This window comes from Mustela erminea, chromosome 10 (assembly GCF_009829155.1).
Source record: "Mustela erminea isolate mMusErm1 chromosome 10, mMusErm1.Pri, whole genome shotgun sequence".
NCBI lineage: Eukaryota > Metazoa > Chordata > Mammalia > Carnivora > Mustelidae > Mustela > Mustela erminea.
In genome coordinates, this window is record NC_045623.1 from 9,038,934 (window position 1) to 9,063,516 (window position 24,583).

Here is a 24,583-nt window from a genome sequence, read left to right on the forward strand (position 1 = left end):
ATGCCACATGGGCTCAGGGTTTTAGATATCCTGTGTCTTTACAGTGTCAAGAGATTAAACTGCTAAAATCTAGCAGATCCTATTCCTCAAGCCCCCTCAAAGCCCGTCTTTGCTCAAGAATCAGGTCAAATTTTAATGTGACGGACTGAGATCCAGTGATTAAGGGAGCATTTAAACTTGATGACCTCAGAGGGTGGACTGGATCTTAGCGGTACCAGGCACGGTAACCCTGGAAGACTGTCAGTTCTCAAAACCAGATGGAGTAAAAACTACCCCTTACAGGGGCACCTGGGTGGTTCAGTCGGTTGAGTCTCCAGCTCTCAGCTTGGGCTCAGGTCATGATCTCAGGATCCTGGGACTGAGCCCTGCGTTGGGCTGGCTCCCAAATGGGGAGTCCGCTTGAGATTCTCTATTTCTCTCTTTCCTTCAGCCCCTCCCCTCCACATGCACTCTCTCTCCAAAACAAGTAAATCTTTTTTAAAAAAATCAATAAACCAATAAATGTTAACGATTAGCTGAACCAAAAGAAATGCTCTCTGAAGCTAGGAGACTGGAGACTGCCAGTTACTATAAAAGCCAAAGTTGTCATGCAAGTAGGAAGACTGAACTCGGTTGGCATCAGTGGGTACGAATGAAGAGTAAACAGACTTTCACTTAAGGAACATCTTTATTTGATCTTTAATATACAATATTACCTTTAATTTATAAAAATTACATATGGAGGACATGACTGGAAATCAGTTCAAGTGCGGCCAGTGGGTACCGATCTAGGGGGTTATACTCACCCCGCTTACTAATTAAGGGAAAAATTTTATCAGTGAATTTGAGACCAGTGAGATTGAGGAATGGCATTTCAATTTCCAAATCCAGGAATTAAAATGGGGGATACCTTATTTAATTAATCCAACAAAAACTAATTTGTTTTCTAAGAAATAATTTTTCCCAAGAGTGAGCTGACCTTCTCTCCATGGAGTGTCCCGGAAAGCAATTTGCCGTAGAATTCTGTAGAATTCGGTAGCAGCAAGACATTTGCGATAAAAACCCTGTGCATATTAACATGCATAGATGTGGGTTTCTGTGTGTGTGTGTTTGTGTGCTTTCACACTCACACCCACAGAACTGAAGCACTCTGCACAGGCTGGACCTAGGCAAGGCAGCTCATCTACAGGCTTCCTCTCCTCTAGAATTTCCAAAGAGTGAAATGCCTATTTGATAAACCCACTAGTGAAACTTCTCTCTGTCATGATGGCTGGTGCACTGCAACGTATATACTAGAACTATGGTGTCGTGTAACTTGGAGTAATTTCATGAGTGCTGCCGGGCTCAAGCAAAGTTTAAAAGAGATGAGCTGCTCAGTCATGGAAATAGACTGACGCTGAGGGATGCTTTCTTTCATTTAGATATGAGGCATACTGACATTCTGAAATAATGCAATGAACTTGTTAAGGATCTGAGGCAAGTTATCCAGTAAGAGAAAAGGGAACTCTCCTTCTGGATTTCTCTCTCCTCTGCACTCAGATTTAGGCCGTTCTAGAGGGAACAGGCAGCACCATTCTGCAGTCTGAAAAAGGAAGAGTGGCTTGCCAAATGGCGAATGAGGCACATAACCCATTTTCTGTTGCTTCAAATTTTTCAAGAGATTGGCTTTTGCAGCACAAAGGTCAGAGATTTTATCATATTCCCCTTGGAGGGACCTGAGAGTCCTCAAGGGGTGGGGGGAGCTCTTGCATGTCCAACAAGCCGGAGTCCTGGTCCAGAGGTTAACGAGCAGGCCCAACTTGGAGAAACTACAATATTTTGACACCACAGAGACCCTCCTTATCACATGGGGTGTCTGGAACCATAGCATTAAATGACAAGGCAAGGAAACTGGCTGACAGCACACCCCCCGAACACCACCACCAGCAACAACAACAACAACAAATGCTTCTTTCATGATGGTCGTATCAGATTGAAACCTGAACAGACGCCACAAGAGTAGATCTACTTTCAAGACAACAAAATACAGAGCTTTAGGTTACACAAACCCATACAATCATACATACACACAGTCTTTTTGCTTTGAAAATGAATTATGTAACTCAAACAGAGAAAAGATACATAAGGATCTTACAGAAATTATACTTGGGATCAAAGGTTAACAACTATGACCCATGGGCCAAATCCAGCTATGTTTTTATAAAGTTTTATTGAAGCACAGCTACACCCCTTCATTTACGTATCATCTATACCAGCTTTCATGTTCCAATAGCAGAACTGAATAGTAGAGCTAGGCCACTGTATGGTGCACAAAGTCTAAAGTCTTTATTATCTGGCCCTTTACAGAAAAGCTCGCTGACCCTTTACAGATCAAAGAATGTTTCCATCATGATCTGAATGAGCTGAAGTAACAGAAGATCATCTTCACCTGTGTTCTTGAACCAGAAAAGTACATTAAAATATTTCCACATCATATTTGGCTACTCAACCATTCTGCTTAGAATCTGTGTAGCCAAAACTAGTTAACAACTGTGTTTGTTAGTGTTTGTTAACAAACACAGACAATATTAAAAATCTGTGTATAATTGTATTTATGCATAATATCTATGTAAAGAATGGAAAAGATACGAGCTAGAGAATTTGAAGGAAAGGAGACCTAATGAAAAAGAAAAACTCAAAATACGATTACTAGAAACTTGTTATTTGGAACTTATACGTATTTTAGTATATTTTTCTTTATATTAAACAGCACGGGACCATGACCAGGGCCCTCAGAAGAGCAAGAACAATTTACAACTGCAGATTTTACCCATGACTTATGTGACAAAATTTTTTGAATAGAAAATAACCAGCATTTCTAGAAAACATTAATTTTTGATTATATAATTAAAGAGATATAGCAAAATAAGAATGTTTTTATTTCTAAAGTAAATATTTTAGTCAACGTTGCATCAGAAGTATTTCTTTGACATTTTCCAAGAGATTTTAGTTATTAACCACAATTACAGTTGTTAGTATTATATAGTGACACATTGCTTAAAATATATTATAAACCATTTTTTCCTCTTTAATTTAAATGAAATATAAAATTAAGGATTTTGTGACATAATTCATACTGGAAAACATTTAAAATGGTATGAATTACTCTTACACAGAAAATGCCAGCGGAATCACAAAACGTTCTAATGCCTGAGAGGGCCTGGCGCGATGCTCGGCACCTGCCGAGGGACTCCACGTTTGTTCACTCATTCTCTCATTCACTCGTGCACTCATTCACAGAAATTCAGGCTGCAGGGAAAACTGCGTAGCGAGGATGGCAAGCACAGTCTTATCAACAAATCGGTAGCTCAGACAAAGACTTTGGCAAAGGAGAGTGGAGATGAGAAGCTGATGGTCACAGTTCCAAACTGCTTGGTTAAGATCTACCAAGGGCAGCCCAGGGGTGCCTTAGCTGACATCACAAAGAAATGAGGGCCAACATTTCCACAAAAGGAACACATTCCTCCAATACCCAGGCTTCACTCTTACATACAAATAACTGCTCAAAGACAGGCGTTAAGTGGGTGTCAGACAAAACAATACATACATGCAACCCACCAGAAAACAAGAACCCTCTGACGGGGGCCTTTTTTCCTGCAGAGATGACTTTTTGTTAGGGCTGCATTTGCTTGGCTTAAACAACTTTAGACTGGTTTTAACAAAAAAGTATGACTCTAAAACTGTAAAAGAGAAATGCAGGAAGTAGAGGGGGGTGTTCACACCTCTGTTTTTCTTTTCTTTTATGTACCAACTGATCTATGTACTTAGCACATTTGTGCCAAAGGCACAAAGTGAGATGTCAGCTCTCTGAAGAGGCACCTGGAAAGGAGCATCTGTAGGCTCTTTGTGAAGGTCTTATACATGTAACGAGTATTTTAACCTGAGTAATAGGTCTACAAAATGCAAAGGACGATAGGTAAGGGACTGTAGAAAGTAAATATATTCTTGGAAACTAAGTGGAATATGGGATAAGGGTTGATCCTGCAGGAAATAATTTTTTAAATCTGTTAAACAAAACAAAACAAAACAAAACAAAAACAAAACATGACACTGGCAAGTCATTTGTAGCTGACTTTAATTGCCTTTGGTATTCAGAGAAAGAAACAATGGAAACATTGTGAGAAGAGCTAGTCTTCTCTCATCACAGGGAAGGGAGCTGGCGGTGGTGAACACCCATCCCCTGCCCCTCTCAGATTTTTCGTCTGGGCGAGGACTGGCCATGCTCTGGCACCTCTCCGCCCCCCTTAAGCCCCAGTCAGCCCAGACCTAGAAACCCAGCACTGGCAGGGAGGCGGCTCTGTCTTCTCCTTCCTTGAGAGGCTCCCGGGAGCCCAAGGAGGCCCCTTTACTCTGCACACTTCTGAACAAAGTGTGGGTGGGTTCCCTGCCAGGCGCCCAGTGGCTGTTTGCTACCTCAAGTTGTTCACACTTTTTAGGGACTCGTAAGTGGACTTGTGCTATTTTTAGGAGGAAGGCCAACACATTTTGAGAAAAAAATACTCTCCCTTTCTCAGGTTAGTCATCTACCCTTCTCATTTAAAAATTTCCATCTTTCAAATAGTAAAAGATATAATTTAAAAATGTGTGCTAAAATTTAACTCTCTTAAAAGCGTAAATAATGCACCGACTCCACATCCTTATTTTATAGATATACTGAGAAAAAGGGGCATTTACCACTTACGGGTCATCTCCTAAATCGTGAGGATTGTTTGACTCTTGGTGGCATAAGATGATCACCCCTAGAAAATAATTATACTAATTTATTAAATCTTTTCTCCAATTTAAATCTACTACATGCTAAAAGGTTACACAGAAAAGCTATCAAAATAAGAAAATATGCCTTCAGAATTCCAAGGTGGGCTTCTTCCCTAAACACTGTTTCATGAAATCTCCAAATTCAGAGTAAATATTAGACTAGTTACACTGCTCCCAACTTTTATTGTCAATGGAAGCTGTTTGTATTAAATGTAAAGAAGAAAAGTGTCTTGCACTGTGACATAAACTCAAGGGACAGAAAATTTATAAGCATACTTATCTTACAATACAGTTCTTGAAAAAATTTAAGTTCTTCCCCCCCAAATATAAAGAAATAGTAATTTCTTTAAAAATAAGTATCACTGCAAAATCTATTGATGGGAAGAGAAACTCCCTTAGATATATCCCGAATTTAGTTAATATGATTAATTATACCACATTTTTTTCTGTTAAAAATTACTTTGAAGCTCTTCTTTGGATTTCTATAAATACCTTTACAGAAAATAAAAGCTGAATTTTATTTTTTACATAAAGTATTTGTGAAAAGCTCACTCATCTGATGAGATAATAAATAAAGGATGCCCTGTTCCCGTTCCAGAGAGAGCATTTAAGCAAGTTTCATTGTATTTTGTTTTTTGATTTAATAGGTTGTAAAAGAAATTTGGGTAAATTCAGAGCTGCGTAATAGCATGGTGAATTTTGCCAAGCCACGTAAAGTTGTTAAGTTGAGGGATTTTACTAAATTTATAACAAGGTTAAAGTGGATCAAGTTCACCTGGTAGATTTGCTGGTTTGGAAAAAAAAAAAAAAAAGTCTCCTCCCAACAAAACCAAGGCTTTCTCTTAGAACAGGTTTCAAGGCGACAAACTGTAGCGATTCCCCCACTTTTGGTCATGCTACCAACACTAGACTGATCAACATGCACAAAATCCCAAACCCAGGCTCATAAGTAGTGGTTATGATAAATACCAGTTTCAATGATTCCATATGGAGACAAAGACTTGAAGAGTATTCTTTGTGAGATCGTGCTCCCAGAGAAAATTAAATTTAACCAAGAAATTTCAATGGGATACACTGGGATCTGAAATGGTTGCCAGTCTGGTCGTCCAATGGGGAACTTGAAAATTGAAACAGGGACAGGTACTCGGGTTTCTTTTTCCAGTCTTCATTGCTCTTGATGCAGTTCCACCGTTCTTAGTCTGTTCTAGTTCCTTCCATTATTAAAAATGGAGAAAAGGGGGAGAACCAGTAAGTAAATATTTGATTTGAAAGCTGCTCCGCTTTGGAAGGAACACATATAGAATTGGTTCCCAAGGCCATTTCTCACTCCCACAAGGTGCTCCACATTCTTGGCTTATTCTTAGGCAGTCCAGACTCCAGACTCCAGGCTCTAAAAACAATATAGTAGTAACAGGCAAAATTTCCCTTGTGACCATCTCTTTACGAATCCAAGCACACCAGGTCTTTGTCTTACGCATACCAGAATATGTTTTGGTCAGGTATAAAATGGAATCATTTCAAAGTTGAGATATCTACAAGTTGAAAAGTCCTGTGGGGCACAGTCATGTTTCACCCTGCCATGGTGACTTACGAGGTCCAGGTTTCCCAAAGCCCCCTCTCCAGACTAATTTCTGTAGTGGTCCATGTAAACAAAATACAGGTGAGAATGGTCTTTCTGGAGCTGCTTTCATCGAACAGCAGGATTTCCTGAAAGTGTGGTGTTGGCTAAATGTAATACAGGCAGAGGATGAGCCTCTGTATTGAATACCCAGTGGTCTAAAGGTAAAAGGTCATCACTGGAGAACAGCAGATACAAGTATCTGAAAATAAAAGGGAGAGAAATGAGCTTCAATTAGAGTTCAACAAGATCAAGTGAGCTAGTTACAGCAGCTGAGGAAACCAAAAGCCTATTCTGAAGAGCTCTGAAGAAAAACACATCACAGAATAAAACTCACTCACTCACACGATCTAAAACATAGTAACAACATGTTCTAGAATAGTGCTGTGCATATGAAAATCCAGTAAGATGCACCCGTGGACTGCTGACGTGAGACAGTTAACAAAGTCCAGACACCTGTCGGAAGCACATCAGACAGCAAAGGTGTAAGTTGGCTCCATCGTGAACGAACAAACCACTTTGTGATTTTTCACAGGCTTTCTTTTAAAAGTCACACATAAGATCAATCATCTACTTTGGCAGCTTACAGAGCTCATAGTGCAAGTAGAAGGTGATTAATTCACATTTATTATCAGACAGTAAAGGAAATAACTAGCATATTATCTGGACCTAGCAGGGATTTTTATATACAGATACTTTAGGAGTTTTTGTATTTTTTCCAGTAGGTAATACAAACTGTTTAATGAAGGTTTCAGAAACACTATGGATTATAAGAATTTCGTGCTTGCTCTCCATAGGTAATAGCATTGTGTACACGAAGGCAAGGATTCCCAACCTCCCCATGGGCACTGCAAGCCACGGTGATAGAGCTGACACAAACAATAATTGTTACCTATAATGCTGGGCATATTCCAATCTAAATTCTATTAAAGGGGTCTTTAAGGTGAGCATAAAAAAACCAACTCCAGAGAGTCAGGAAATCTGGGTTCTAACTCTTCATTAGGATTTGGTGAAGAACTCCTTTACAATGATTTTGCTGAAATTCCTTTATCTTAAAAATAGCACATTAATATCTTTTCTGATTACCATTACAGTTCCTAGATGACCAAGTAAAAAGAGACAGCCCTGAGGCAACATTGTAACTGGTAAAGCTGGAATGGAGAGTAACTGGGCTTCCAACCTCCCTGACCCTAGACCTTGAGACCTGCTTGACTCGAATTCATTCACCACGTCATGGGCAGAGAAGCTGGAACTGAAAAAAACAGACTTGGCTGGAGGTAGCAAGAGACTGCTGGGTCTGCTGGGTCTACTGTAGGGAGGCCGGAAGCACAAGCTCTTGGAGTTCTGGGCACAAACATATCCAGTATGTTTGTGCAATGTTCTGTGCAATCCCATGTGTCTTGGTTAAATATGGGCTGATGGGTCAGGCTTGCTCTACTTTCAACACTTCTTGAAAGAGAAGAGAGAAAATTCAAAAGTCTCCCACAAAATGATTCCTTTCCATGGGGGATGCTATGGAAGTACCAGATGTAAACACAACCATTATAAAAATCAAGAAAATAATGAATGTGCAGGCTTTAGATAACAAAAAGGGACATTATTTTTAGTTTTTTAAGGAATATTAGTTTTAAGCCATCATTTTTTAAAAAGATCCTTATTAAGGGTGCCTGAGTGGCTCAGTCGGTTGATCCTCAGACTCTCTGTTTTTGCCTTGGGTCGTGATCTCGTCTGGGTCAAGGGACTGGGCCCCACGTTGGGCTCTGAGCTCCCAGTCTGCTTGTCCCTCTCCCTCTGCTCCTCCCCACAGCTCTCTCTCCCTAAAATAATAATAAAAGGAACCTGACTGAATACTACTGTAGTGGGTGGAACAGTGTGCCCGCCTCGCCCATTCACATCCATCTGGATTCTCAGAATGTGGACCTGATTTAGAGATAGGGTGTTTGAGGATGTCATCAATTATGGATCTTGAGATGAAATCATCCTGGATTTAGGGCTTCCCCGAAATCCAGTAACTTGAAATTTGCAGAAGAAAGGAGAGGGAGATGTGGACCCAAAGGCACACAGGGAGGAAGGTCATGAGCAGCCAGAGACAGGGATGAAAGCTATGCTGCCACAAGAGGGAATGATCTTCAGACTTCAGGTCTCCAGAATCAGGAGACGAAATTGCTGTTAGCCGTCAAGTTTCTGGTAATTTGTTAAGGCAACCCTAGGAACTAACACAACTTCCACCCCGACCTCCAGGATACCTCTAGACCTTAAGCACTGCTGCTTGGTCCAAGGGGCCTGGAGCAAGACTAGAGAGCAGGGGTTAGACATACGGGGACACACACATACCATACATTCCCACAGACACACACACACCATGCACACTCTCTCTTTCTCACACATACACTCCCACAGAAACACACAGACCCCCCCCCACACACACTCCCATAGACACAAAGACCACACACTCTCACAAACACATACACACACACTCCCAGACACACAAAGACCACACACACACTCTCTCTCTCTCTCTCACACACACACACACACACACACACAGACCACACATTCCCAGACACATGCACACCACACCCTCACATACACATATCCAGACACACACAAGACCACATACTCATACACACTCCCATAACCACACACAGACCACACACTCCCATAGACACACACATACCACAACACACACTCATACACACTGTCACAGATTCCCACAGATACACACACACTCATATAAACACATACCACATACATATTCTCACAAATTTATAACAAAATCAATGTTTGAAATTAAAATAATATAGTTAAATAACTCTTTTTAATTTTGGATTACACATTCAGAAAAAGCTGTAGAGGACATGGTATACTATTAGTGATTTAAGACTTTTAACCTGGATTTTATTTATTTATTTTTTTTTTTTTAAGATTTTATTTATTTATTTGTCAGAGAGAGAGCGTGAGCGAGAGCAAGCACAGGCAGACAGAGTGGAAAACAGAGTCAGAGGGAGAAGCAGGCTCCCTGCGGAGCAAGGAGCCCGATGTGGGACTCGATCCCAGGACGCTGGGATCATGACCTGAGCCGAAGGCAGCTGCTTAACCAACTGAGCCACCCAGGCGTCCCTAACCTGGATTTTAAAAGTAGAACTGGAGAAGCGTGATCTGTGCTGTGAAAGTTGAGAAAAGTCTATAATCTAAATTAGCTACCACACTACTCATTTTTCCTTTAGTATGAATTTTCTTAAAACTAAGGTTTTAATAGATGACAAGGGTGCTGACAAAAGCCTATAGGCATATGAAAAGATGCTATTAAGGACCTCAGTCTGAACAGACGTGTAGCTTACTTTTTAGAGCTATTTAAAAATGTTCATTTATGTCTCTCTTAGCTGTCTCTCATCTAAAGTCAAGGTATTTCAAGGTGGTGATGCCAGGAGTCATCTCAACACAAGTGTTGGTAGTAACTGAACAGGCAAGTTTTCAGCAAGAGAAGTCAACCAAATCTGAGGAGAAAAATTTAAGTGTCAACACAGAAATGGTAAAGCTGAAAGAACCAACTGCCAAGTTAACATGTACTTACGTACTTGGGCCTCTATGCTGACTTATCAAACAAGCCTTGGTGACTCATTTATTCTTCTTCACAACTACCAATGGCAATGTTCCGTGTATCACGGAAAGATGTTACAACTCTAAAAAGGTTTGCATTTACATGTATATGTAACTCATAAAAAAAAAAAAAACCCTTTGATTGTTTGAAAAATAACTTACTTAAAACTTCCATTTCATTTATACTTCTAATGTTTAAACAATGTCTTTGGAACAGACTGCTAAGCAATCAAATTAAATTGAAACATACTCAGTGGAAATTAAATTCTAAAAGATGACACATTGGGACACGTGGTAGCTGAGGTGGTTACACTTCCAGCTCTTGGTTTTGGCTCAGGTAATGATCTCATGGCTTGTATCATGGAGCCTGCACTGGCTCCCCGGGCTCCCCACTCAGCGAGGAGTCTGCTTGAAGATTCTCTCCCTCCTCCCTCTCCCCGCCAAATAAATAAATCTTTAAAAAAAAAATTGCATTAAAACATACAATTTTTAATCTCGCCAAAAGGACCTGCCCCTCTCTGCTTTTCCCCACATCTCCTCTCAAATCTTAAAGTGTTTTTTGTTTTGTTTTGTTTTGTTTAGGGGAAGAGGTGGGGAAAGAAGAAATCTTAAAACTAATGTGGGTATATTACAAATCCAAAGCAAAATACACATGCATTTTTTTTTTTTTAAAGATAAACTGAAGAAAGCAGATATTTCTGATTACTGCAATGGTTTAGGCTTTGTCTTGCGATATAAGGGAGCTGGGAGGGATTCATTTTCCTCTGCCCTTAGGGGCTGAATAAGTTAGGATGATTTTGCCTGCAGGATACAAGATACCTAAACTACCTGAACAGTGGGTGTTAGCTTCTACAACAAAAGCCCAGAGGTAGATGATAACAATTAAGCTGGTTCATTTAGCAGTAAAACACTATCAGAGCTCTGGGTTTTATAAAGGTTAATAAAATACTAAATTTTTCCTGGTGCCAAAACACCTTATCCTTCCTTCCCTCTTCTTAGCTCACTGCCTTGAGAAAACTAACTGTCTCTCTGAAATGTACATAAATCTTTTTAAAAGCTGAATAAACTTCTTGCCAGCTGTACAATTTAGTTTCTCCTAGTGGCCTGCTTTTGCAATGTAATCATCAAGGAAGATGAACCCCAGTGTCCCTATCACTGTGGAACTCTAGCTCAGGTGGCTTTCTCTCTAAAGCTCTAACTAACCCTTATCAGAGACAGCAGTGTCAGTTTTCCTTTGAATAAAGACAATTGATTAGCACAGATGGTCACCCCAATCACCCCAACATGAATTTAGAATGAACTATGTATAGCAAATAGTGCCATGCAGGAACTATTCTTACATACGGACAAGTTACAATTTATCTTTGGAACACATATATAAGGAATTGTATCTGCCTGGTTATATGGAAAGGTGAAATTTCTTTCTGTCTTTGCAATCTGCCTGTGATGCAAATTGCCACCTGGTTTCATGCTTATCCAATGATAAAAATGTTTTCTAAAATGTTTTCTTTCTCTGATATATTCGTGGAGAGGATTTTCTGGGTTGGCAGAAGATCTGGTTTCTAATCCCCACCCCGCCCCCGGTCATCAGGATCTTCAAGATTTTCTTGACTTTCTTCTCAAAATTAGAAGATGCTCTGTACCTTACATCTCCACTCAAGTCCAAAGCAAAAAGTAAAGGGAGATCTCTCTGCAGGTGTGGGTCTATTCTGATTGTCTAATACATGTGTAGTAAGTAGTATTTCATTGTAGTTGCAATTTGTTCTAATCATGCTTGGCATTTTTTTTATGAGCTTACCTGCCATCCTTATATATTCTTTTATATATATATATATATATATATATATATATATATATATATATAATATATAAAATATATATATGAAGTATCTTTTGCCAGGTTTTAAATTGGGTTGCATATTGTCTTACTATTTAGATTTTAGAATTTGTCATATCACCCAGAATTATATAGTCTGCAAAAATTTTATCCTAGTCTGTGCCTTATCTTTTCATCCCTTCATTTTCTTTCATTCTTCTTCAAATGTCTTTCAGAGAGATTTTTTAAAATTTTAGACCAACTGATCAACTTGTTCTTTTATGTATCATGCTTTGGTGTATATCTAAAAAATCTTTGCTTAGCCCAAGGTCCCAAAGATCTTCTTCTCTGTTCTCTATTACAAGCTGTATTTTTAGGGTTTTTTTTTTGTCTTGTTTTGTTTTAAGATTTTATTATTTACTTAACAGAGAGAGACACAACGAGAGAGGGAACACAAGCAGGGGCAATGGGAGAGGCAGAACAGGCTCCTTACTGCGCAGGGAGCTTGATGTGGGGCTCTATCCCAGGACCCTGGGATCATGACCTGAGCCGAAGGCAGATGCTTAATGAGTGAGCCACCCAGGTGCCCCTGTACTTTTAGGTTTTAAACTTAGGTCTATGATACATTTTGAATTGATTTTTTGTATATGCATATAGAAATTCAATTATTCTATCAAAAAAGCCTATCTTTTTTCATTGCAATGCCTCTGTACCTTTGTCAAAAATCAGGTGTCCAAATATATACCAGGTTTTTCCTCTCTGGACTCTCTATTCTATTCCATCAATTTATTTGCCTAGCATTACACCAATATCACAATGTAATGATTATCAAAGCTTTATAGTAAGTCTTGAAATCAGGCAGTGTTACGCTTTGAACTTTATTCTTTTTCAAACTTGTTTTGGTTTTTCTAGGTTCTTCACATTTCCACATGAAATTCAGAAACAGCTTTCTAATTTCTGTAAAAAAGTCTCTTAAGATTTCAACTGGGACTTAACTGAATCTATAGATCAATCTGAAAAGAATGAACAATACTGAGTTTTCAGAACCATCAACAAAGTAAATCCATTTAATTAGGTCTTTAATTTCTTTCAGCAATGATTTTTAGTTTCTACTGTACAGGTCTTCCATGTGTTTTGTCAAGATTTATCCCTAAATATTTCATAATGTTGCGGTACTATGTTTTTCAGCTTCAATTTCAGTTCATGCTTAATACATACATAATTAATTTTGATATACTAATCTTGCATCTGCAACTGTGCTAAATAGTTCAATAATTCTAGTAACTTTTCAGTAACTCCACAGGATTTCCTACTTTGATGACCACAACTTTTATGAAAAAAAGTTAATTTTACTACTTCTTTTCTAGTCTGGATGTCTTTTATTTCTTTTTCTTGTCTGACTATACTAGCTAGAACCTCCAGTTCAAGGCTAAACTGAAGTGAAGAGAACAGACAGAAATCCTTGTCTTATTCCTGATCTTAGGAGGAACACATTCAGTTTTTCAGTATGAGGTTAGGTGCAGATTTTTCATTTATGCTCTTTACCAGGTTGAGAGAATTCCTTTCCATTCCTGGTTTGCTAAGAGTCTTATCAGGAAGGGATGTTCGATTTTGTCCAATAATTTTTCTGTGTCTACTGAAAACCATATGATCATATGGTTTTTCTTTTTCAGTTCACTGATTTTCAAATGTCAAACCTCCATGCCCAGAGTAAATCTACTTGGTCATGATGTGTTATCTATTGAATAGGTTGTTAGATTTAATTTGCTAAAATCTTATTTAGCTGCTTTATGCATATTTGTTCATGAGGGATATTAGTCTTGTTTCCAATGAGAACCCTGCCATCATTCTTGTATGTGTTGCTTTCTACCTAACTCGTTTTTCTCCTCAGATGGCTTTTCAGACTCTTTTTCATTACCACCGGTTTTAAGCAATGTGATTATGATGTGCCCTTGGTGACGTATTCTTCATGTTTCTTGTCCTTAGACTTTGTTCAGTTCCTTCGAGTGGGTATAAGTTTGGAAAGATTTTGGCCCACATAAATATATTTTTAATCCTTTCTTCTGTCCCCTCCACTTCAGACTTCAATTTCACATATTTTAAGCAACCTACAGTTGTCACACAGCTCACCGATACTCTTTGCATTTTTTTTTTTAAAGATTTTATTTATTTATTTGACAGACAGAGATCACAAGTAGGCAGAGAGAGAGAGAGGAGGAAGCAGGCTCCCCGCTGAGCAGAGAGCCCGATGCGGGACTCGATCCCAGGACCCTGAGATCATGACCTGAGCCGAAGGCAGCGGCTTAACCCACTGAGCCACCCAGGTGCCCCATACTCTTTGCATTTTAATAAGATTCTTTTTTGGCTCTTGTTTTCATTTTGATTTCAGGTGCAATGTCTTCAAGTTCACAAATCTTTTCTTTTGCAAGTTCTAATCTGCTATTAATCCTCTTAAGGTGTATTTTTCAATTCAGACTTGGCAGTTTCCACTTCTGGAAGTTTGATTTGGATTTTATTATCTCCCATGTCTCTCTTTAATTTTTTTTTAATATATGGCATATAATTATAATAACTGTTTTAATGTCCCCTGCTAATTCTAACAGTTATATGAGCTCTGAGTCAGTTTCAGTTGATTATTTTCATTACTGGTCATCCCTTCCTGCCTGGTATACCATACATGGCATCCTTGGCTGGATGCCAGACACTGCGTTTTACCTGTGGTTGCTAGATAATTTTGTATTCCTATAAATCCTGAGTTTCGTTCAGGTATATAGTTAAGTTACTTGGAAACAATTCAATACCTTCAAGTCTTGCTTTTGTGACTATGCAGATCCAAAGCTAGAGATTATTCCTCACCACTGAGGAAGGACTATCCTGAGTACTCTACTCCATGCCCTGTGAATTATAAGATTTTCCAGTCAGGCTCCTAGGAACAGGCACTGTTTCTGACCCTGTGTGGTCACCATAAACTGTTCCCTTTAATTCCTCATAAAGGATTCTTTCCGCGACTCAGGTATAGTTTCTTCCCTCTGCTAACTACTCCCAGAGGGATTCTCTGGGGTTCTCTCCCTGTGCAGCCCGCTACTCTCCACTACTCTCCTGTAACCACCAGCTATTTTCATTTCCTTGGACTCACAACTCCGATTTCCTCAGGGAGCCTGCTGCACTCAGCCTCATGTTCCCTTTCCTGTGCTGTGGGGAAGCTCTACCAAGGCAGCAAGCTGCGGCAAACCCAGGGCTGCTGGTTTGTTTCCCATCTCTCAGAGACCACATTCCTTCACTGCCTCCTCTCCAGTGTTTTGAAAACCATTGTTTCCTATATATTTCATCCGTCTGCTTTGGGTAGAAGGGTAAATTCTGGGCCTTGTTACTTCATCTTGGAGGAAGAGTTGGTTCTTCCATTTTGAGATACTTTGTCAAACAATTTGCTGAACACCATGTATTTTCATGGAATCACTTAATCCTCTACTATTAAACCAATCCAAAAAGAACATTAGAGTTAGTCCAGCAAGAACTTGTTCTGAGGAAGCCTTTCTGGCTCTTCTTGATCACTAATTTTTCTCCAAAGTCTTCCTATCTTCATATCAAAGTCTTATGACTTCCTAGAACTTTGTGAAAATGGACATTAAATCCATCTACTTTTATTTTTCTCAATCCAACTTTTCCCTTCTTTAAAATTAGCTACCTATTCTGTTTTATCTCTGCATCATTCCTGAAAGAATATTAATTACAAAATTACATGTACAGTGATATCTTGATATATAATTTCTTTAGTTTCCTTTAGTTCCATTTAGTTTTCTTTCGTTTCCTTTCACCCCAGGTAGAAGTTATAGGGGTTGGAGGAGGGGGGTGGGTGGGAGTTAAAGTGTTGATGCTTTGCATTTGATCTTATGATTCCCTTTTGAGGAATGCCATTGCTTCTCCGATTTTTCATTGTGGTTAAAAAAAAAAACCACATAATATAAAATTTATCCCCTTAATCTTGCTATTTGTGATAACACAGATGGGCCTACAGATTATGCTAAGTGAAATAAATCAGAGAAACACAAATACCGTATGATTTCACTCATATATCAAGTCTAAAAAATAAATGAATAAACAAACAGCAGAATCAGACCCATAAATACAGAGAATAAACATGGTTGCCAAGGGTGGAGGGATGGGCAAAATGGGTGAAGGGGAGAGGGAGACATAGGCTTCCAGTTATGAAATGAGTAAGTCACATAGATATAAGGTACAGAACAGGAAACATGGCCAATGATACTGTAATAGGACTGTGGTGACAGACGGTGACAGATGGTGGCTAGACTTGTGGTGAGCATAACATAGACCGAGTTATTGTATCAGTATGTTCTATACCTGAAACTAACACTAACACTGTGTGTCAACTATAGTTTAAAAAAGAAACAAAGAAATTTACCATCTTATTTTTAAGTTCAGTAGAGCTATGTATGTTCACACAATTGTGAAACAGATTCCTGAACTCTTTAATCTTGCAAAACTGAAATTCTACACCCTTTCAAGCAACAATTCCCCTTTTCCCTTCCCCCAGTGCCTGATAAACCACCTTCTACTTTCTGTTCCTATCAGTTTGGTTAGAGGTACTTTATACGAGTGGAATCATAACAATCTTTTTGTGACTGGCTCATCTCACTGAACATAATGTTCTCAATGTTCATCCATACTGTTGCTTCCCTGATGTTGATTCTAGAAGCCTATCTCCCATTACTTCCAATGAATATTCTTTAGTAAGTCCAGTTTCTTTACTGTCTTTTTGAAGAACAGTAGCATTTGTTTTCTCAAGCTGGATCCCTTTTCATGAAATGACTTTCTGCTTTACCTCACCTATTACCATGTAGCATTATCTCAAACTTTTTTCATGACTACTCCAGCCCACGCCAAAGTTCCCTTCTTTGAATCTCTAAAACATTTATATTCTATTTAGCACTTGACTATACAGTTTGTACTTTTACTGACTTTGCCCAGGGCCAGAAATAAGAGATTTCTTAACTAGACAGCAAGCTCCTCATACAGCGTTATGTTTCATACACTTTAATTTCCAAATAGCACAATTCTGAAAAGAGAGCAGTTATTTAATAAATACTTATGGATTTGACTTAGTTTGCAAATCAGCTGTCAGGGGTAAGGGTGCAGAGAACAGCACAGAACAGGAGATTTAATGCTACTTTTCCAGCTGGAAATATAGTCATTTTCTCATGGTAGGTGGTTAACTTTAGGATCTAGTTACAGACAAGATAAAAGATGAAAGATAAATGGAAGGGAATAGTGGCTTGGTTTTTCCAGTCTTCCCTCCCGAACTGTTTTTTCCTTGGCTAAGAATCCTCACTCCAAAAATGTCATTGATTCCTCCCTCTCTCCCAAATATATTACTTGGACACTTTTGATTACAAACTTAGAAGTCATGCTACTCTTGATGCTTTACTGACAAAACTATTATCAGAACTGTCTTTGAACCTACTTCAAAACCTTCTTCACTGGGGATTAGCTTTAATAGTCTGATAGCTGGCTAACTGTGCTTTCATTTGCTTATGCTGAGAATAACTTGACAGGCACAGGCAGATAACAGGGGCTATAAAAAGGAGAACCAGAACTACTGGAGGACAGAAAAGCAACATCAGTTAACAATATCTGTCCTGGGCAACAATTTACTAGCTTTCCCTTCTTCCCCTGCCCTAGTATTTTAAATAAAACCTTCACACCTCAGAAACTTCAAAAGAATTTTATGGTGAAACCCATACATGCTTACCTCCTAGACGCTACAATTAGCATTTTGGTATAGTTCTTGATTACAGGTCTATTACCCTTTCCTATTTACTTTTCTTGTATTACTATTACCTTTTCCTATATTACTAGTTTTCTCTATCATACTAAAATATTCCATCTAGAAAGAGCAGCTAATTATAAAACCTAGCTAAGTATCAAGAAAAACTTGGTCAATAAAATGGTTTGCAAAGGGAAAACTGGAAGTCTCACCAGAACTTTTATAACAACTTTAGGCAACAATATTTACTTAAGTTTTGAGAGGAAGACTGTTGCTACAAATTTTGGCTCCTATGGTTTCATCTATGCCATCTCTACTTTAAGAAGAAGATCAGAAACATTTAGAATTTTATTTAATAATAGCAAATTATTTGGCAGTAACTATTTGATAATAGCCAATGAGGGAAGAATTAAGGGAAGAATTAAAAACTTCCTGGAAAGAAGAAATTAAGAGCAAAATACTTTCAGGTAGTCAAATGGTAAATAAACATAATTCCTTTTTCACCCCGATTCCTTTCAAAAGCATAGGGCACATGCCATCAAAAAGAGAATAACAGATACACAAAACATGGTATACCCTTACAACAGGATACTACTTACCAACAGAAAAAAGTGAACTACTGATACATGCAACAACACTGACTAATCTAAAAACATTATGCACAAAAGTAAGTACATACTGCATGACTGCAATTACATGAGATTCTAGGCAGGCAACCTATAGTGACCAAAAGCAGCTGCGTATTTGGAGGTGGGGCAGATATCACTGCAAGACTAGGAACTGAAGTGTTCCAGAGTAACTGAGGTGCTAGTTACTTGGGCATATATATCTGCCCAAAGACAATAAACTGCACATTTAAAGTACTTCATTAAAGTGGATTTTAAAAAAAGACTAAAAGGAAAGGATGGGAAAGGAAATTAACCCCATTATGTGTTATTGCTATATGAATACAATCTGGATTGTAGCTCCCTCTACTGCAGCAAAAAAAAAAATGGCAAGGATACTTCAAAGGAACAGGCTTGAAACTAAAAAAAATGCTTCTAATAAAGAATGCCAGTGAAATTCACTCTGTGTATGTGGGTGTACCTACCATTTAATATTTGGATTGCACTGTGACACTGTGTCACAGTGTCACTGAGTCCTAAGAGGAAGTAAAAACCATGCAGACCATGGTTTTGGTCCTCCAGTGGACCAGCAGTTGAGGAGACTGGACAACATAACGCAGCTAACAGCAATGATCTGCCCACCTGCCCTCATGGAGTACTGGCTATCCCTTGTCAGCATAGGTGATTCCTTGACCCCTAGCTTCTGCCATAAAAGGTGCACTGACTCACAGGGGTCAGCAGTTCCTCAACGACCAGCAGCATAATATTTACAAACGCAGATTCTTAGACCCCACTCAAGAGGTACTAATCAGAATCTCGGGTGATGGAGCCCAGCCATCTTGTGCTTTATCAACCTTTCCGCGTGATTCTGATACAAGCTCAAGCTTAAGAACCACTGCTCTAGGTTTACCAACTTTATCTATCTTCCAACACCAGCTAGTTGGCACTATTTCTGCTTTTCTCCTTCATGTGGGCATCTGAACCTCTGATTCTACTGAAAACAAATCCACTGTCCCGACTCCCCCACTCTTCTCAGCTTGCGTTGGGCGTTTTCTTCTTGCTTCATCAATTTCCTCACCTATTCACTGATAGCAATCTTCTAGCACAAACCAAATTTTGAGTTCAAGCCCGGAGCCTCAACTCCCCAATAGGTCTATTATTCTCTTCGCCCTCCTGCTCCCATTTTTGCAAGATCTTATAAAACGCTTTTTTCAGCGATCTCTCTTGGAATCAAATAATTCAATCCTTTATTCAACAAATACCTAAGTCTGAAACAAGTATATGTGTTCCCTCCATAGATACTGGAGATACAACAATAACTAAAATATACAATACACACTGCCCTCATGAAATTTATATAAGTTGGGAAACGCCTACGGAAATTATATAGTATGTTAGAAGTTGGGTGCTATGGAGAAAAGTTAAAGGGGAAATGAGAGGGGGGAAAGGGAGCAATCTGAAATTTTATGTAAGATAAGCAGGGAATGCTTTAAAAAAAAACAGTTAGAAGGGCACCTCACTGACTCTGTTGGAAAAGCATGTGACTCTTGATCTCGGCTCGGGGTCATGAGTTCGAGCTCCACAATGGGTGTAGAGATTACTTAAATAAAAACTTAAAAAAAATACAATTAGGGGCACCTGGGTGGCTCACTGGGTTAAGCCTCTGACTTTGGCTCAGGTCATGATCTCAGGGTCCTGGGATCGAGCCCCGCTTTGGGCTCTCTGCTCAGCGGGGAGGCTGCTCCCCTCCCCGTGCCTGCCTCTCTGCCTGCTTGTGATCTCTGATTGTCAAATAAATAAATAAAATCTTAAAAAAAAATACAATTAGAAGTGACAAAATATGATTAAAAACTACTTAAGAGCTGAAATTGCAAAAGTCCTAGAATAAAACAAAGACAAAGAGCTCCTTGACATGTGTCTCAGCAATGATTTTTGGGTATGACACCAAAAGCACACACAACAAAGGCAAAAATAAATACATGGAACTACATCAAACTAAAAGGCTTCTGCATAACAGAACAAACAATAAAACAATAAAAACAATAAAAAATGGAAGACAACCTACAGAGAAATATCTGCAAGTCATATATACAAGGGGTTAACATAGAAAATATTCAGTAATTCATACAACTCAGTAACAAAAATGAGTTCAATTAAAAAGTGGGCAGAGGAACTAAATAGACATTTAAAAAAAAAAAAAGACATACAGGCACATGCAGATGTTCAGCATCACTAGTTATCAGGGAAATGCAAACCAAAACCACAATGGTATCAACTCATACCTGTTAAAATGGCTTCATCAAAGAGAAAAGAGAACCATGGCAGAGATGCAGAGAACAGGGTAACACTGTGCGCTGTTGAAGGGAATGCGAACTGGTACAGCCACTATGGAAAATTGTATGGAGGGTCCTCAAAAATTTAAAAATAGAACTGCCACACGATCCCGCAATCCTGCTTCTAGGTATATATCCACAGTTAATGAAAGCAGGATCTTGAGAGATATATGCATCCCCATGTTTACGGCAACATTAACTAAGCTACACAAGAGCCGAGATATGGAAGCAACCTAAGTGTCCACCAACAGATGAATGGATAAAGAAGATACGGTGTGTACAAACACACATGCACACACACACACAGAGAATAATATTCAGCCATGAAAAAGAAGGAAATCCTGCCATTTCCAGCATGGGTAGACCCTGACGGCATTATGCTGAGTGAGATCAGTCAGAAAAGAAAAGACAAAGACTATATGATATATGATATCCATATGTGAAATGCTCAAAGGCCATACTCGTGTAGAAACAGAGAGCAGAATGGGGATTATGTGTGCCAGGGGGCTGCATAGATGTTAGTCACAGGGGATAAAGTTTGAAGGTAAGTTCTGGGGATCTAATGTACAGCATTTGTGATGGCAGTTAACGATACTGTATTATATACCTGAAAGCTGCTAAGAAAGCTCCTACAGGCTCTCACAACAAAGAAGATGTCAGCTGACACTGCAGATGGTAATCACACCGCAATACATAAATGTATTAAATAATCACCCTGAACACCTTACACTTACACAACATCTTACGTCAATTGGAGCGCAATAAAGCTGAAAAACAAACTACTACTTAACAGCGTCAGCATACAGAGGCAAACAGCCAACTTTATCGTTACGTAACACCTATTTATTGAGTGCCTCATACACTGTGTGCTGGGTGCTAGGAGGTGAGAGTAGTTAAAAGCAAAAGTTCCTGCAGTTATACGCTGGAGGTGAGAGTAGTTAAAAGCAAAAGTTCCTGCAGTTATACGCTTACATTCTACTTAATGGGAGAGACAGATAAAAAAACAAACATACGTATCAGGTGGTAACAGTAAAAAAAACAGAGCAGGGCAAGGGGAGAGCATAATGGAAAGTACAGATGATATACACACAAAGGGCCTATTTTTATGGGCAGGCACTCAAAAAAACTTCTAAGTTCCGTGACGTCAGGATTGTTCTCTCCTATATTCACAGATGCATCCCCAGCAGATAAAGTAGCAAGGGCACATATGAGGCACTTTAGTATCTGTTAGATGAATTACTTCATAGTACATTGTATCATTTGCATATTCTGGTCACCATTTACTTAGTAAATAAGGACAAAGAGCTCAGACACACCTAGAGCTAAGAGGTGGAATTCAGGATCCCAGGAAATGATAGCTTGAAAGAGTGAGAAATGCTGAAACTTGTATCCCCATTAATTTCCTAAGAACCTGTTTGATTTATCTGTGTTCTTTACCTATAGAAAAATGTTTAAGTGACTTATTCTCTTGTCTGAATTTATTATGAATCATTTAAAAATTCAAAATACTTTAAGACTGATTTTTAAAAAGCCTGCTCAAAGCTTACTTCACCTATCAAGTACTATCTAAATGCTTTGTTACTTCTCAGAATGTCCTCTTGATTCTAACGTTTCTGATCAGCTAATTTTCTAAAACATTTTCCTCGCTGAACTTCCAAAGCTATCTATGAGAAATTTTGTGAAGTTAGTGCTCTAAAATGATCATAACTCAAATGCACATGCCCCTTGACCCAGCCATCTTTCTGCTAGAAATCTAGCCAATATTTACATTCATACAAACAGCAGAATTATATGTAAAAGGGTGTTCATTTAAATGTTTGTAACAGCAAAAAACTAGAATAGAACCAACTTCTATATATAAAAATGTTATATTTTATATAACAATAAATTACTGATTAAATAAATGACAATCGTCATTGGATTTGTGTCCTTCTCTAAATAAAGAGTAAGAAGAAAATAGCAATCTCAGAACAGTAAGTATACTATGCCTCGGTAGGGGGAGAAAGGCTATTAAAAAGATATACATTATAAATTTTTATACGTTTGGTTATACCCGGAAAACTCCTAAAAGGGATACAACAAGAACAGTTTAATAATAATTATCTCTGGGAAGTGAAACTGGAGGTGGAAATACAGAGAAACTTTTCTTTTTCATTTTTTATGTTCCACATTAATATTTAATTCACCTTGCCATATCCACATATCATTTTTATAATTAAAAAATAAACTATATTAAAAACAACAGTAGTCTTGATTTTTGAGGAGCTGCACAATATAGAGGAGACAGATGTTTACACAACCAATTATAATATGGCAACCAAATATAATATTACAAATAATATCGTAATTCTGTACGGTTCAACAAACATTTGTTGAGTGTATACTCAACCCAAACATAAAACTAAGCCCTGAAGGTATTAATGTTTCCTGTAGACTATCAGGGCCAGGGAAGTATTGTGAGTATAGCTAAGGATGAACTAATTCTGCCTTAGTGTTAGAGAGGCCTCAAAGACAGGGCTTTTGAACAAGGCCTCGAGAAAGTAATAGGATTCTGTTAGGGATTAAAAAAAAAAAAAAAAAAAGGAATGAGCACTGCACACAGAAGGGACAGCAAGATTAAGGACATGAAAGTGAAAAGGCCTAGCAGGCGGATACAGATCAAATGCCTGGGGAAAGTGGTCTAACAGGAGATGTGGCCGAAAAGGTACATTTGGCACTTAATTATTCAGTACAGAAGCAAAGAATGTCAACCATGTGGAAGCAAAGAGCACCTTTTTCATCAGTCTTCCTCATCTGGGGGAGTACGCCTGCAGGACAGTTCTACAACAGCAGCAGGACTCCTGGAGCAAAATTTATGTGAACTTAGCATTTCAATAGGTTCTTCCCCAAAGATTCTATCACTCACATCAAACAACACACACTCTCATCTCCTGGGTAAATGACTAGATCTTTACATCCTTGCCAACACCAGAACACACATTTTTAAAATCTGAAGTGGAGAGTAAAACACGGCATCTGATTATTACGTTTACATCATTTCTCTGAATGGGTCAAACATTTATTTTTCAATTGTTCATGCTATTTTCCATCTATATTTTCAGTGAAATGCCTTTACTTATTTTAACTTAGTATTTTTCCCTTAATTTCAGATTTTAAGTTTACCCATTGACTATCAAATGTTTTCCAAGTGTGTCTTCCCAGTGTGCCATTTTTTACTTTACTGATTTTTTTTCCCCTTGTAGATGTTTTCCACTTCAAGTGGCTAAAATATTTTATCTTTTCTTCTATGGTTTCTGGGTTTTGTGCCATGCCATCTTCACTCCCAGAGTTGGGAAAAAAAACTTCCATTTTTTACCCCTGATTTTATTTCATTTTTTATATTTAAAGCATGATCTATATTAAGATCAGTTTTGTTATTTACCAGGGATCCAGCTGAACTCCCAGGACTCTTTCCTAATGAACAGTTTTCTTAACATCACCTATTAACTAATCTGACTTTCCTTCAATGATCTGCACTGCTTTTCTTCAAAGATGAAATTCCCACATATAAGGGGGCCTATTTCTGAACTCTGTTCTGTTCTATTGTTCCATTTATTCTTGTACCACTACTCATAGTTAGTATAACTTTAAAGCAGTTTTTCAATGGTCTTTTATATACAGACATTGCATACTATAGGATATAAAAGTAGCTTCTAATTTCTTTCACTGTTTGGAAGGGCTTGTCTCCTGCGGTGATTGCGGGCTTGGCCAAACACAGCTAAGCTGGAGCTACATTTGTCAGAACCACCTTCTCTGTGTGGTTCTAAGTTAGGGCTGGCTACAGCGGCTTGTGCACGCACGTGATATGCAGGCTGCGGTAAGAGCGGCCCGCACTCTGCCTTCCGGGGAGTGCAGCCCAGCCGTGTGCTGACAACACTGTGCACGTGCAGGGGATGGCCTGGCTCACCTTGGAGGGCGGGGCAGTGGCCCCACCTGCAGCACCTGCAGCTCCTGGTGGAGCTCCTCGGCAATTTTTCCGATTCCTAAGCCAGGCATGGATAGCCCTCTGGCAAAAGG

The 24,583-nt window shown here is 38.8% G+C and overlaps 1 protein-coding gene across 2 annotated transcripts in view; it reads right to left on the reverse strand.

Moving 5' to 3' along the window:
* Positions 1–648: 648 nt before the first annotated feature.
* The window catches only part of MAN1A2 (mannosidase alpha class 1A member 2), a 187,248-nt gene continuing 163,313 nt past the window's right edge, over positions 649–24,583 (reverse strand). For both annotated transcript variants that reach the window (XM_032303107.1, XM_032303105.1), the window contains exon 13: positions 649–6,593. In XM_032303107.1, coding sequence (XP_032158998.1) covers positions 6,461–6,593 — 133 coding nt within the window. In that variant the 3' untranslated portion in view covers positions 649–6,460. The remainder of the gene's footprint in view (positions 6,594–24,583) is intronic.